Below are 15,287 nucleotides of genomic sequence, written 5' to 3'. Positions count from 1 at the left end.
GACAAATTTAGAAAGTTTAACACAATTTTTACGCTAGTTTTTTAAATTTCAAATTATTTGTAATTTCATTTCACAATTCCCATTATCTTTATAGTAAAGAATTGTTCTGATTTGACCTTGTGGATTAGAGTAATCATCGTAGATAACACTAAATTCAACAATATTAGTGCAGTTGTAAAATAACCTTGGTTTGAGTCGAACTTACAATTAGTTGAAATTTGTTTTAGTTTGAAAATGCTAAAAATATTCTTTTTAATTTTATTTGTGAAAAGTGTTTTATCTACAAACATTTTGTTCGTAACTTTGTTGGCATCGCCCAGTCATCATATTTGGAATGAGGCTTTAGTGGATGGTTTATTAAAGTATGATTATAATATTACGATGGTTTCTCATTTTCCAGCGACGATAAAACACAAGAATTATACGTTACATCATGTTGATGGTAATATTATTTTTTTTTAATTAAAAACAATTTAGAAGAATTATTAAATAAATAAACTTAAATAAATACAAGTACGAAGGCTACCACAAAATAAACCATAAAGCCTATTTATGGGCTGCAGTCCAGGACCCTAGTCCATCAAAGGGCCCTATTTCTAATTTACTGATTTAGTATTTTTAGAAAATGAAATTTTTCTTATAGCCATAGCTGGTTACCATAGCAACGAAACCAAAAATAATACAAAAAAAATAATATCGTCAAGTGGTGCTGTTGAATTTTGTTGTTCAAGAAGGTATTTCTTTGATAAATGGTTATTAAGTGTGATTATTACAGATCATTTTAAAAAGAAAACATTGAGCTTAAATTTAAAATAAGTCTCATTCCTTAATTTCAATAAACATGGTTTCTAAGAATTTTTAAATTAGCATCTTTTTTGACTCTTTTAAATGTAAGTGTTGTTTCAACATTTTTTTTCTTAATATTTTTCCAATCCAACCCAACAATTATTATATATCATTTTAAAGAGAGAGCTTTGAGCTTTAATTTAAAATAAGTTTCATTCCTTAATTTCAATAAATACGGCTTACAGGAATTTTTAAATTAGCATATTTTTAACATTTTTAGGTTATTCGAAAATGTAAGTTTTATTTCAACTTTTTTTTTCTCTATATTTTTCCAATCCAACCCAACAATTATTATACATCATTTTAAAGAGAAAGCTTTGAGCGTTAATTTAAAATAAGTTTCATTCCTTAATTTCAATAAATACGGCTTCCAGGAATTTTTAAATTAGCATCTTTTTTGGCACTCTTAGGTTATACGAAAATGTAAGTTTTGTTTCAACATGTTTTTTGTCAATATTTTTCCAATCCAACCCAACAATTATTATACATCATTTTAAAAAGAAAGCTTTGAGCTGTAATTTAGAACAAGTCTCATTCTTTAATTTCAATAAATATGGCTTCCAGGAATTTTTAAATTAGCATCTTTTTTGACACTTTTGGGTTATACGAAAATGTTAGTTTTGTTTCAACATGTTTTTTGTTAATATTTTTCCAATCCAACCCAACAATTATTATACATCATTTTAAAAAGAAAGCTTTGAGCTTTAATTTAGAATAAGTCTCATTCTTTAATTTCAATAAATACGGCTTCCAGGAATTTTTAAATTAGCATCTTTTTTGACACTTTTGGGTTATACGAAAATGTTAGTTTTACTACTTTACTTACTTTATTGAGTTTTACTCAATACTCTCTTTCTCAATATTTTTTTAATTCAACCCATCGATTGTTATACATCGGTTTAAACAGAAAGCTTCAAGCTTCAATTTAAAATAAGTTTTATTTCTTAATTTCAATAAACACGGTTTCCAGGAATTTTTGAATTAGCATCTTTTTTGACACTTAGACTATGCGAAAATAGGGGGATTGCATATTTTGCTAAAATTTTATTCCAAAGGCCTTTAGTGAGTGTATTTTGATAGCGTTTTAATTCTGTCTGATTCTGTCACAAAGTTTCAAAATGTTTGACTTCTTGGGACACAAAGGGTTAAGTAAGTTTATTAGTAAGTAGTATAGTATATTAAGTATATATACTATACTAATATATTTTAAGTATATTAGTATAGTAAGCTTCAGAGAAGTTCTGCTAGAAGAAGAAATGAAAAATAATTGATTTTTTTATAAATCTTGATATAGCCGGTAGAATAAGTTTTTTTATAATGACTTCTTAAATATCGCGATTCTGTAAGCCACCGTGTAAAATGCAGGCAAAACGTTGTTTAGTGTCGATGGAGTTTAAAAAAATGAATATTTTTGTTGTATGAGTTCTATTAACTTCTTGTTTTCTGACTTTTCATTTATATTCTTAGTTGCTTAAATTTATTATATAATTAAAATAGATTTCGAGAAAAATTCTTTAAATATAGTACCTTAATTTTTCTTTAGCTGTTATAAGTTTTTATTCAATTAAGAAAATTACAAAATGTGTTGACGTCGAGTTTTGAAGAGAGTTTCTGGTTGCAGACCTCATCCATGGCCTGTATCTTCAACAGTTGCAAACTCCTTCATTTTGATGTTATTCACAAAGTCTCCTAACTTTCTAGCGTAGAATAGCTTTTGTTTCATATTCCTTCACACCAAATGCAACTGATAATTTAAAATTTTCAAATAACCACGAAAATATCAGCTTTTTCAATTTTCTACAAAAACCATTTATCATTAGAGCTCGGATTTTTATGCAGTCAAATTATAGGAGATATGCGCATAAATATGCAAGCTTTTTATTAAAAATATGCAAATACCTTTCTATCACATTTTTGTATATGTTTTGCACTTTTCACATGTTGTTCTATTTATTTTTTTCCTCTCACACGTTATCTTAAAAAAGAATAATTAAAAAAGTTTGCCATAGATACACTAACAGATGAAAATTTAATTCTGAGCCTATAAAACAGATTCGTATTTTTCATTGTCTAGAAACATATGTAAAAACATATTTCAAGAAGATGGGACATCAAATTTAATATAGTTTTATTTAGTTTTAATTTAACAGTTTTCCATTTTTTTTAACTCCTAGTTTAAAAGTCTATGAGAAATACAATTTCGGAACAAACCATTGGCAACTCCTCTGAAAACTCTAATTTTTAACTTAAATCTTTGGCTAAAACGCTATGACAATTTTAAAAAAATACTTACAACTTTGGCACAAGTTATACAAAATAATTCCTCATTAATTAAATTTAGTTCGGGATAACTTTTTATCCACTGGGACACAAGACACGATATCACTTTAGGCGTTGTTGTTATAGATTGGTAGATTAATGTTCACTCACACTGAACACAGCCACAGTAACTATGGTTGGGGATTTCCTTAAACTTAAACTCAACAACGCTAGGGATTTCCCGCATGTTTCTGTGAATCGTTGTAAACAAGAAATCAACCCGCAATCAAAAAATATCCTGTATTGTGCTTTAAACTAAAAGGTATGTTCGCATATTTAAAAATCACGTAGTCATTATATTTATTTAATTAAGCAACAAGAACAAATCAAAGTCCAATTAAAAAGTAAAAGGCCAATTTATGCAACAATCAAAAAAATTGGAAAAATATGCAAAATATGCAATTTTTTATTGTATCATCTGCCTTATTTTTATGTAATTTGCCCAGAAATCAATTTTGAAAAAAATATTCCAGAAAATAAAGAAGATGCATTTTGCATAAAATCCGAGCCCTATTTATCATATAGGGATCAATCACAAAGTCTCCTTATTTTTTAACATACAATACGCTGGTGAAGGAAAAGAGTGAAGTTGGCATTTAAAAAAATTAACTTTTCGACTTTTCGAGATAGGGTAATTTGGCGCAAATTTTTTAAGGTAGTAAGGAAGATGAAAGAACTGGTAAAAGCCACAGGAAATCCGGCAGAACAACAGAAAAGCTTATTCGTACAGGCCCCAGTACCCCCAAGGATATATGGATTACCTAAAATCCATAACCCAGCGGTTCTACTATGCCCTATTGTCAGTGCCATAAATTTTCCACCTATCAGCTAACAAAACACCTTGTAAAGATTCTGTCTCCTTTTACAGGTAAAATAGAGTCATATGTCAGAGATTCCACACATTTTGTAGAATCAATCAGGAGTATGAAGCTAGAACCTCAGGATATCCCGATAAGTTTCGACGTGGAATTTCTATTCACCAGAGTACCAGTCAAAGGTGCCGTGGATAGTCTTGCCAGAAACTTAGACCGGGAGGTTTGCCAAAGTGTATCCCATGAGTATTACCTATCGTCGACATATTTTAGCTGGAAGGAAGAGTTCTACGAGCAATGCGAAGGGGCATCCATGGGATCACCTCTATCACCTGTGATCGCCAATTTTTAAATGGAGATGTTTGAAGAGGCAGCGGTAAAGAAAAGTCATTGGAAACCGAAACTACGGCTCCGTTACGTCCATGACACTTTCGTGATTTGGCAACATGGAAAGGAGCAACTCCAGGAATTTCTAGACCACCTCAATTCATAGCACCCCATAATAAAATTTACCATAAAAATAGAAACAGCAAAACAGTTGGCATTCTTGGATGTGTTGATCACTAGAAAGACAGGTGGGGCATGGACGCATACGAATAGGTCCGTGATTCAAGCGTTATTCCAGCGAGCAGAGAGCATATATGTTAAAGGAAACCTGAGGAAAGAAGAAAGATTCCTAGAAGATGTACTGCAGAAGGATGGTTTTAGGAGCCTTCCTTATGTTTCATGTGTGACGGAGCGAATTGCGAGATGTCTGAAGAAGAATGGTATCGTGGTATGATACAGTACGGTCGGCAAAATACAAAAAACCAAAGAATAGCCAAAGACAAACTTACCCCATTAAAGGGAGAGGGAGTCTATCGGCTATCATGCAGTTGCAGGAAATATTACCTTGGCCAAAATCGTTGCCGTCGTTGAATGCCATCAAGGAACACGAGAGGGATGTCAGAGTGAGTATAATCCAACAATCTGCAGTCAGAGAGCATTGCCACAAAGGAGGTCACACCATAGAGTTTGACAAAACCAAAGTACTATCAAGAAACGAACATTACTTCCAAAGATTGACGAGAGAGGCGAAAGAGATTCGTCAACATGAGAATAACATGTATAGAGAAGACGGTTGGGAAGTCAGCCGCACATGAAAGATGCTAGTGAACTCAACGAAACCTTCACCCGGATTTCACAAAAACAACGTGGTTGTCAATTAGACAGTAATTAGTTATTAATTATCTTTTTCGACACTTCGAACTTGTTTCTGAAGAAGGTTGCAATATGGCATCTCAAACGTCAAAAATTTTTTCGAAAGACTCACGGCTTAAGCCGAAAGTTTCTAGGTCTAGTGATAGTGTTTGTCTAGTTTTATCAAAAAATTATGTTTATTGTGATGAATCTAGAGATATGATAACTTATATCAAATTATATTAAAATTTAGCGGGGATCTCGAAAATTTAATAAAAATTGGACATTCCATTTAAAATAACGAACTTTTTAGCTGAAACGAGCTCCTCGGATAAATCCTGTATGCTAATTTTCACAAAAATAGTGTTACTAGTTTACCATATACACTGTTGGAAATAATTCACGAGCACACCCTGTATAATCTGAACGCGTGTGTCTAGCGCAATACAATTTGGTATGGAAGTAGTACTAAAGTAGTGTAACTTACTCTCACATGGAGAGCGGCATAACTCTGCTGGGAGGAGAAACATCAATAGCGAGAGTATCCCCCGTGAGCTTCGCGTACCATCGCTACACGACGTGGCATGGAGTCTATAAGTCGCTGTATTGTAGCGAGAGGGATGGCCAACCATGCCGCCTCAACTCACCTCCATAGCTCCTCAACGTTAGCCAAGGAAGCCGGATAACGTAGAAGTCTCCGACCAGTCATGTCCCAAACATGTTCGATCGGATTCAGATGCGGAAACCGAGCTAGCCATGGAAGCATTCGTATATGGTGCTCTTCCACAAAGGTCTGTACAACACGCCCGATGTGCTGTCGTACGTTGTCGTGCATGTATAGCAGGCGTGGGAGCCGCCGAACGTAGGGAAGCACAACGGACCGTAGCACCTCATCTACGTATCGTTGACCCGTCATGGTCTGCTATACACGCAGCAGACGTGTACGTCCACCATATGTAATCGCACCCCATACCATAATGCTCGGTTGTCGGTGGATAGGGCGTTCTTGCACATACTGCTCGAGTAGACGATCACCACGGCTCCGACGAACTAAAATTCGCGCATCACCGGTGCTCAATTCGAATCTTGATTCGTCGGAAAACAAAATGTCCCTCTACTCGGCAACCTACTAATGCCTAGCGTCGACCCACTCGTGACGTATGCTGCGGTGCTTGGGTGTTACTGGAATCCGCTGTATCGCACGACGCGCTCGCAGTCCACTATCTACCAAACTACGCCAACTGTACGCCGGACAGTTCGCGTAGTGAGTGCGCCTTCCCATGCCGGTGGCAAAACAGCTCCAAGTTGTCTTGAGGAGGACACACACGATGCTAAAGCGCTGAGCACAAGAGCGCGATCCTCGTGTGCTGGGGACGCGCAGGGCCGTCCCGGCCGCGGCTGAAGGTACCTATGTCCTACCTCAGACCATTCTCGCCATGCTCGTTGCAATGCCGATAACGATCGCTCGAGACGACGCGCAATTTCACAGAACGATACACCCTCAATGTGCATACCCACAAACATTCCTCGCTCAAACTCGCTTAAGTAACGCGATCGTCCATCCATTGCGCACAGAGTACGATAACAATGTGGTCCCTCACACCACACTAAAAACGACCGGTATTTTCCATCCACTTCGGTCTCCATAGCGACGGAATGTTCCACTTGGAAGGGCGGCTCAGTCAACAATGCCGCGACGGAACAACTTGAAACTCCCTGAATAAACTCGTCTACAGTAAATCTTTGTGCTCCGCAAATATTATAGATTTATCTTCACGCGTTCAGATTATATAGGGTGTGCTCGTGAATTATTTGCAACAGTGTATATTAAAATTTAGTGGGGATCTCGAAAATTCAATAAAAATTGGATATTCCATTTAAAAAAACGAACTGAAAATATTTTAGCTGAAACGAGCTCCTCGGATAAATCCTGTATACAAATTTTCACAAAAATAGTGTCACTACTTTACCATATACATATAGGCAGACCCTGTTCTTGAAGGCATACTTTCTTTGTTATTTCCACAGATATTCTTGGATGTACCCAAATGGTAATAGTTAGATGATTTAATACTAGCTGATAGTTAACTAAAGAACCTTCCATTCGGTCAACGGTGTTGGAGCAGATTCTACAGAGTAGAGCAATGTCTCACAAAAATTTTGGTAGTTGCACGTTTTTATATTTTTCGACTTCATATAAAAACGTGCAACTTTACTGTAGTTATAAGTTTTGTTGAGTAATATGAGGCCTTATATGTAGGAGATCGTCAGTGTATGTAGGAGCTGCTCGAAGCTTTTCCAATAATTGAGAGACTGCTATAGTTTTTGATGCGAAATTATTGCTAAGATTTTTAATCCTTTAAAATTTCTAACACCATCAATGATTCAGTAGACTCCAATTTATTGAAAAATTTAGTTTTTCGGAATTTTACAATTTCTCCTATCTTCATAACAAAGTATTAAATTTAGACTAATCGCAGATAATATTTTTTGATAAAGATAATACATTAAAGAACATTGTTTCAGTTGTAAAATAACGTCGTCTTTAGTTAAACAGACTTGATTTTTTGAAATAGTTTTAAAATGTTAAAAATTTTCTTATTAATTTTATTTTCACAAATTGTGTCGTCCACAAATATCTTATTCGTAACTATGGTTGTATCACCTAGTCATCATATTTGGAACGAAGCTTTAGTGGATGGTTTATTAAAAAATAATTATAACATAACGATGTTTTCTTATTTTCATGAAACGATAAAGCACAAAAATTATACCTTACATCATGTGGATGGTATTATTTTTTTTCTATAATAAATATAACAATAATTTATTTATTTAATTTATAATTTTGAATTTTCTATTTTAGCAAATCTTCTTCTGGAATATTTGGATGGAAATTTTATAAAAGAGGTATCTCAAGATTCAACCTTATTAGCAGTTCTTGCACCTTGGAAATACACACCATTCATGTGCAGATATTGTTTTGAATCGGACGAATACAAAAAGATCTTAAACTACCCAAAAGATTTTTTTGATCTTTTAGTATTCGATGTTACTTTCGCGCACTGTTTCTTTCCTCTAATCGATTATTTCGGAAAACCACCAGTAATTGGAATCACAGCTTTTGGAATGCAACCTTACATAAGCGATATAATCGGACAAAGAATAGAATCTTACTCACCATATTATAATTTACCTTACACAAACAAAATGACGTTTTTTGAGAGATTTTATAGCTTCATTCATCAAAAAATAGATCTTTTAAGTAAATGGTATTATTTAGAAGAAGTTACTGAAGAATCGAAAAGATTTTTTGGTAAAAACATTCTCAATTTAGATGAATACGAAAAAAGTATTTCTTTAATATTTAGTAACGACGATCCAATAATGGATTATCCTAAAGCTTTCCCGCCTAATGTAATCCCCATCGGCGGGGTTCATTTAAAAGAACCTAAAAAGCTCGAAGGTGATCTCCAAAAAATTATGGACGATTCTAAAAATGGAGTGATTTTAGTTTCGATGGGTTCTAATTTTAAAGCCGATCATTACAGTGATGATGTTAAATCAGCCTTAATCGAAGCGTTCTCTAGGTTAAAATTAACAATTTTATGGAAATTTGAAGATGAATTAAAAGTTTCGAAAAATGTTTATTTAAGAAGATGGCTCCCTCAAAGAGATATTTTAGCCCATCCAAACACAAAACTTTTTATAACTCATTGTGGTGGACTTAGTACTCAAGAAACTATCGTTAGAGGCGTCCCGGTTGTTGGTATTCCTTTATTTATGGATCAATACAATAAAGCAGCTAAATTTAAAGCGACAAAAAGTGGGATAATTTTGAAATATTCCGAATTAACTGCCGATATTATTTTCGATGGTGTTAACGAAGTTTTATCGAATCCAGAATATAAGGAGAATATGATGAGGTTGTCAAATTTGTATAAAAATCAACCGCAAAAACCGATTGATAAATTTTTGATTTGGGTTGATTACGTTTTGAAAAATGGTCATTTGGATCATCTTTCGGTTTCAGCGAGGTATATGAAGTGGTACCAAGTAGATAATTGGGATATTTTCGGGTTTTGTTTAGTAATTCTTTTTGTTACTTTGTATGTTTTTAAGAAAGTTTGTTGTTTTGTATCAAAATGTTTTAAGAGAAATAGTTCGGGGAAACAAAAAATGCATTAGATTTATTGTTATTTAATGTTGTAATTTTTGTAATAAAAATTACAAACATATTTTTTACCAAAATTAATTTTTAAACTTATCATATCGTCGGTATACAAGAGAAAGTAACTAAGTCCACAGATAGTGGTTTTGAGTTATTAGTATTCTAATTTTTGCTTCTTATTATAAAATCAATTATTTTACGTGAGATTAGTTTATAACGATTTTTATAAATAATATAGTTTTTAGAATATGTATTTTAAATTAAAAAAGTCTATAACTAATTTAAGCAAATACTAAACCAGTAACTCATTTCAACTGCATAGGTTTGTAATGGTTTCTATGAACAATGCAGATTCTAGAATATGTATTTAAACTTAAAAAAGACTATAATTAAACAAGTAGTAGTAACTAGTTTCAACTTCATATGTCTTCATCACTATATTCATTGTGTGAGGGTTCTGGACACTTGTCTTTCAAGGAATTGTCATGTAAAAGTACCAACCATGGTATTCGATCGGAATTACCCCCTTATGGCAAAGTTGAATTAAATCGTTTTTCTTCTTGATCGATATAGGCAAGGGTTCAGTATAACATTTCTTTAACTCAGTTTCTTTTGGAATATTATTACTGGGCCTACCTTTTGCTTTGCCTTTAATGTTAAACATTTTATACTCTTCATCATAGTTGTATCGGAACATTATAAACTTTTTTTCTCTTTTTCGTACCTTAATTGTTTGATCTTTAACCATTCTATTTTTTCTCCCCCTTCATCCCGGATTGTGCTTTCAAGTCAATAATGTCACGGTAAGTCATTTGCTCTACAATGTAGGCACCAGAAGTTTTATTTTTGCCTCTCTTGGATCGATTGCTAGTGTCATAATTGTCTTCTAATCATTAAGACAAAATACAGAAATGTATTTTTTTACACTTTCAATTGCACTATGCATCGAATCGGCCTCCATGTGCGAGTGACCTTTTTCTAAAAAGTTGTGAGTAATAATCTCTATAGGTAACTGGTTGACTACAAACAACAAAAGAGCCACAATGTATTTATTTCGGTTTTGGCCGCCCCATGTGTCGCTAAAGAGTGACACTTCTTTGACAGTATCAGGTAAAGTTTTAAACCACTTCAATAAAGCTGTACCTATTTCACAACTTCCTCGTTGGCCATCAACTTCGGACCAAAGGTAACAATATCCCTTATTTGGTGGAGCTGCTTCATCAATTGCTAAATTGTATGCACATAGCTTTCGACTGTAGTAAAGAGGTGATACATCGGAGCATGGAATTTGCAGGACACTCTGTAAGTCAAAACTTACTGATACAAAAGTTTTGTCATGAATTGCTCTTTGTTTATCTAAATCTTTTGCTCTATTAGCATCATCCCTTCGCTTTATGTGAGAAAGAAATTCTTCTGATTTTTCAAAAAGATTTAGCTTCTTTAACACACAGCAAACATTGATCTTTCTTTGGTTTGAAGAAAGATAAGTTATACTGCGTACAAAACACCCTCCTATATGTTATTGGAGAAACAAAATCCTTTTGATTGCTGATCTGTAAATCTTTGTATAATTCATACATTTTAAGAATGGATAAGGTAGAGTCAAGATACTTCCGTGTAGTGCCACGTCTACAATATTGTGATTCCATCACAGGAAATGATTCTATATGTCTCTTCACCTCATTCAAAATGACAGGTTTAGTCTTATTTCCTGGGAAACTTTTTCCTCGTCGATCTTGAATTGAATGATTTATTCCATTTATGATTTATGATTTATTCCATGACTTATCGACAAGGTTTTTAAGTAAAAATTTTTACAAACTCTTTTCTTTTCTCCGTTTTTAACAAATGTATAAATTTTAGAGACATTTTTTGCAGGTCTACCAGAGTCCCTCGTTCGTTTTCTTCGGCATTCAGAAGTTGCAACGGTATTAATTATAAAGTCCTTTTGTCTGTCATAGGATAGACTGTGATACTGTTTACAGATATCTTGTCGACGATCTGCAGGAAATACTTCTGTACATTTGTAGGGGACTTTGCAGGCATTTGTTTGCCTTTAGTATTAATATACGCTAAACACGATTTTTTTAATAACTTGTTTTTCTCACGTTTTGTTCCTTGAGGATTTTTTATTACCCATCTGCGTTTTTCTATAACTTGCGTAGGATTTACTAGTGGTTCATTTATTATTAAAGTCGTAGGGCTTGTATTACTAGAATTAGTAGCAAATTCTACCGGAACATCCCTAAGATCATTAATAATTTCTTGTGCGTTGTTATAATAATTTTTTTTTTAACAACTCATTTTGCCACTAAAATAAGGTATTATTGCATTAGCTTATTATTTTTTAAAACTAAATATCCGAAAAACAAAATTATTGTAATACGTGCAGATAGTGACCAAGTCCATACTAAGACATGACTAAGTCCACTTAGTCATTTTCTCCTGTACAGGTTTTTACAAAATGGACTTGGTCATTATGGAATTTGAAATTATAAGCATTATTATGGCATTTTTGGACTTGTTCATTTTTTCCAGAAAAATAATATTGAATTTCCGGTACATGAGCATTGAAACCTAAAAATCTAAAATTTTGGACTTGATCACGTCATTCTCTTGTATACCGACGATATGTATATTAAGTTGTCTAACTTATACACCACAACCTCACTTCTTTATTTATTATTTATTACACAAGTATACACGGTTTTGGACCTGAACAACCAAATGTTCTTTCTGAGGTAATTAGCAACGCTGAATTCGAATCTCCCGTTTTTTAAGATTGGTTTTAGTTTTTGAAATATTTAATGAATTAATTATAATCTTTTTAATAAGATTGAATAAAAAATGTGATAAATCAAAAATGAAGTCATTCTTTAGGATCCACGTGTTAGAGTTCAACAATAATCGCTTATCATGTCATCATCTCAAAATCCTCGATTTTCGCCGTCTTAAAAAAATCAAGATAGGAATGCAAGAAATTAATCTTGAGAGACATGCGAGTTTCCAATTTTCTTTAAAATCCTTCATCGGGCGTTAAACATTTTTTAAAGTTTCCATCAGCCATTATCTTTCCAATATTAAATCCGACAAATATTAATTTGATTTTAGTGTATGATAATTTAGAAAAACTAAATCATTAAGTACTCAAAAGTCGGTCCTTCACCATTACGATACGTTCTTAATAAGGCCAAGTTTGAGTTGAAGTGGTGGCAGGAATCTTGTGATTTTACATTTGGTACAGAGGAGGCGTTCTGTTTTCCTGGCTTATAACAATTACGACTTGGCCAATTTTTTCTCACATAATGATGTTCAGTTACATGGTTATCCCACAGACACCTTTGTACTGCATCAACAACTGCCTATATATGTATTTTGAACCATCGATGAACAAACGCCATTCCTTTCCATCATACTACGTATTCATGGCATCAATTAAGCCTTTGATGTAATTGCAGAAACACGTTTCCTTTTTGCTTGAAGAATTGTTGAAGCGTTTCATTTCTTTTCCTGTATACAGTGACTCGTGTTCCACTGAAAAGATATTTCCATTCATGCAACTGTTCTGCCTTTTGTTTCCAAAAGCTCAAATCACGGAACCAATCACTCAGTTCACTTTGCGTTATTAAATAGTTTCCTTCCATGACGAAATTACTACTATCACTGGTTGACGGAGATATCTTGCTGGGCACTCTGGACACACTCGGTAATGGGTCACTACTCGTGATATACATCATGATATTTGTATTGTACTAGTTTTCTTGCATTAATACTGACGACGTTCATACATCTACATGATTTTTTGGTTCTCTCCATAGAATTGGCAATGAAAATAAAAAGTACACTTTTTCAGCAAGTGATCACTTCTACAGCTTTGTTCTGCATGCATTACAAAATAACTTAGACACACACGGCTTCTCAATGTCTGATATAGAGAACCCAAAGTAATGCAAATACGCGTGAACTGCTTTTTAGCGGAATGTCGGTTGAAAACTATTTAAAAAACTCAAAATTCAAGACCTCTTTACAAACAGATTGAAGATACGGAATTGTATCTTTATCATTCAAATGCAGTAGCTACAGAGTTACATTCAAAAATCCTTAACATCTCAGATCCGATGCCTATCTGATAATGGCAATAGGAATTAATAACTTTAGTACGACCTGTTGCTCTTCCGAATTTCTATCACTGTGAACCTTGCCAAGAAAGGACTTATCTTTATTTCTAGACCATAAAGACTAATCTCGAGCTGCCGAAACTCTACTCACCAGTTGCCGTTTATCATCATAGCCTTTATCCGAAATAGACGTTAGCGACGAATCCATCAAGACAAAAATTGGATTGCATATATCTGCCCTGTTTGTTATTACCGGTGTAACTTTTTTCATGTCCAGCTTGGTTAAAATACTCTGCAATAGTCTTGTTCAAATCCTCTTCTGACATCTTCAAAAAACTGCTCACAGGTTCAATCTAAGTAGCGCACATAATAATTAGCTAAGCTGTATGCGTTTTGCCTTCCAGCATCCACTCTTTGACAATATCTGCATCTGTATCTTCATATGTTTGTCCAGAGTCCAAGAAGTCACTAAGCACTAAAAGTAATGCGGGGTCTGAACATTTATTTGTACAGTCTGAACTTTATATTTCCCGACGTTACTTCTAATCGGGTATATTTCAAAAAATGTTTTGTCTCATAATAGCGTCTAATATTGGAACTTTTCAAAACAAAGTTGTAGGAAGTTTATCACACTATAAATAGAAAATATTTTTATACATACAGGATGTTCCATAACGACGTACTGAAATAAACATATGTTATTTAAACGCTTTGATATAGTTTTTATTGCGTATTCTGATTCTACACACAAAACTAAGTTGACTTTGATAAAACATGTTGATACCTAGTATTTTAGTTTTTGAATTATTTTAATTAGAAACTTTTTTTAGCAATTAACACTGTCCTTTAAATCTGAATTTTTTAGCGACTTTCTGAGCTAGAAAGTTAAACATTTGTAACAGTTGCTGCTTGAATATCCCTAAATAGAGCGCCATTGGCTACATCAGTTTATCTTCCACAGGCTGTCCAGAAATGTAACTACTGTTTTACCATATTCAATTGCAACAGAGTCGAACATTTAAAATGGAACACCCTATATTTGATTAGCTTATCAGATAGAGAATTTAATTATCTACAAATCTTCAGTACATGTCCGAAGAAGCATGTAGCAGAATGAATCAAAATCATGCAAAGACTGGCAGATTATATTTATTTTTTCTCTTAGTAGGCCATGAAATATATGCATTTGTCAGCTTTCAAGTGGTGCCGCCATAAATGTTTGTAATTTCACAGGTGGTAAGCGTTAACTTGATCCAAATTAAGAAAAAAACAAGTTAACGATGACAAATTAAACAAATTTTTAAATGTCATATTTTTATTAATAGTCCAGTTGTTCATTGGTTAATGCTTGATTATGAATTACACAAAAGCCGAATTTATCACCATGATTTTTATTTTGGGACAATGTCAAAGAAATAAATAAGTATGTATCATCGTAGGAAAGTGCAGTGTTTGTGCCTATACCATAAAATTATAAACTACAAGGAACCACAGTATCTCTACCAACTGATAACTTTCCGAAATGATGTCCACCGAATAAATACGCGATTTCGCGGAAGACTGTCGCCACCCTTCTATCGTTTGTCTTTGTTTCAGAGATCATACTTATTTCAAATAACTTCGAAATATAATGAGGTGGACGATAATTGCAAGGGGTTCTCACTACGAAGGTTTAAATTTACACAGAAATATTCTTGTTTTCTTGAACAATGTCTACATGGGGGCAAACGCTGATCTGACATGTTTTGCAATCTTGTTGTTGTATCTAGCTGTTGCTTTGTAATTTTTGGCCGAGTCATGTTTTTCTTTTTTTGTTTCTTAGGTTAGTTAGAGCAGCTGTAC

At 33.6% G+C, this 15,287-nt stretch overlaps 1 protein-coding gene across 1 annotated transcript; it reads left to right on the top strand.

Moving 5' to 3' along the window:
• Positions 1–163: 163 nt before the first annotated feature.
• On the top strand, positions 164–9,393 carry LOC111418249 (UDP-glucosyltransferase 2-like). Its single transcript, XM_071198122.1, has 2 exons — positions 164–442; positions 8,023–9,393. Exons 1-2 carry the CDS (start codon positions 235–237, stop codon positions 9,342–9,344), a joined length of 1,530 nt encoding a protein of 509 aa, XP_071054223.1. The 5' UTR covers positions 164–234; the 3' UTR covers positions 9,345–9,393.
• Positions 9,394–15,287: the final 5,894 nt, after the last annotated feature.

Source organism: Onthophagus taurus, chromosome 7, assembly GCF_036711975.1.
Source record: "Onthophagus taurus isolate NC chromosome 7, IU_Otau_3.0, whole genome shotgun sequence".
NCBI classification, from domain to species: Eukaryota; Metazoa; Arthropoda; class Insecta; order Coleoptera; family Scarabaeidae; genus Onthophagus; species Onthophagus taurus.
This window is presented reverse-complemented; position numbering and strand designations above follow the sequence as displayed.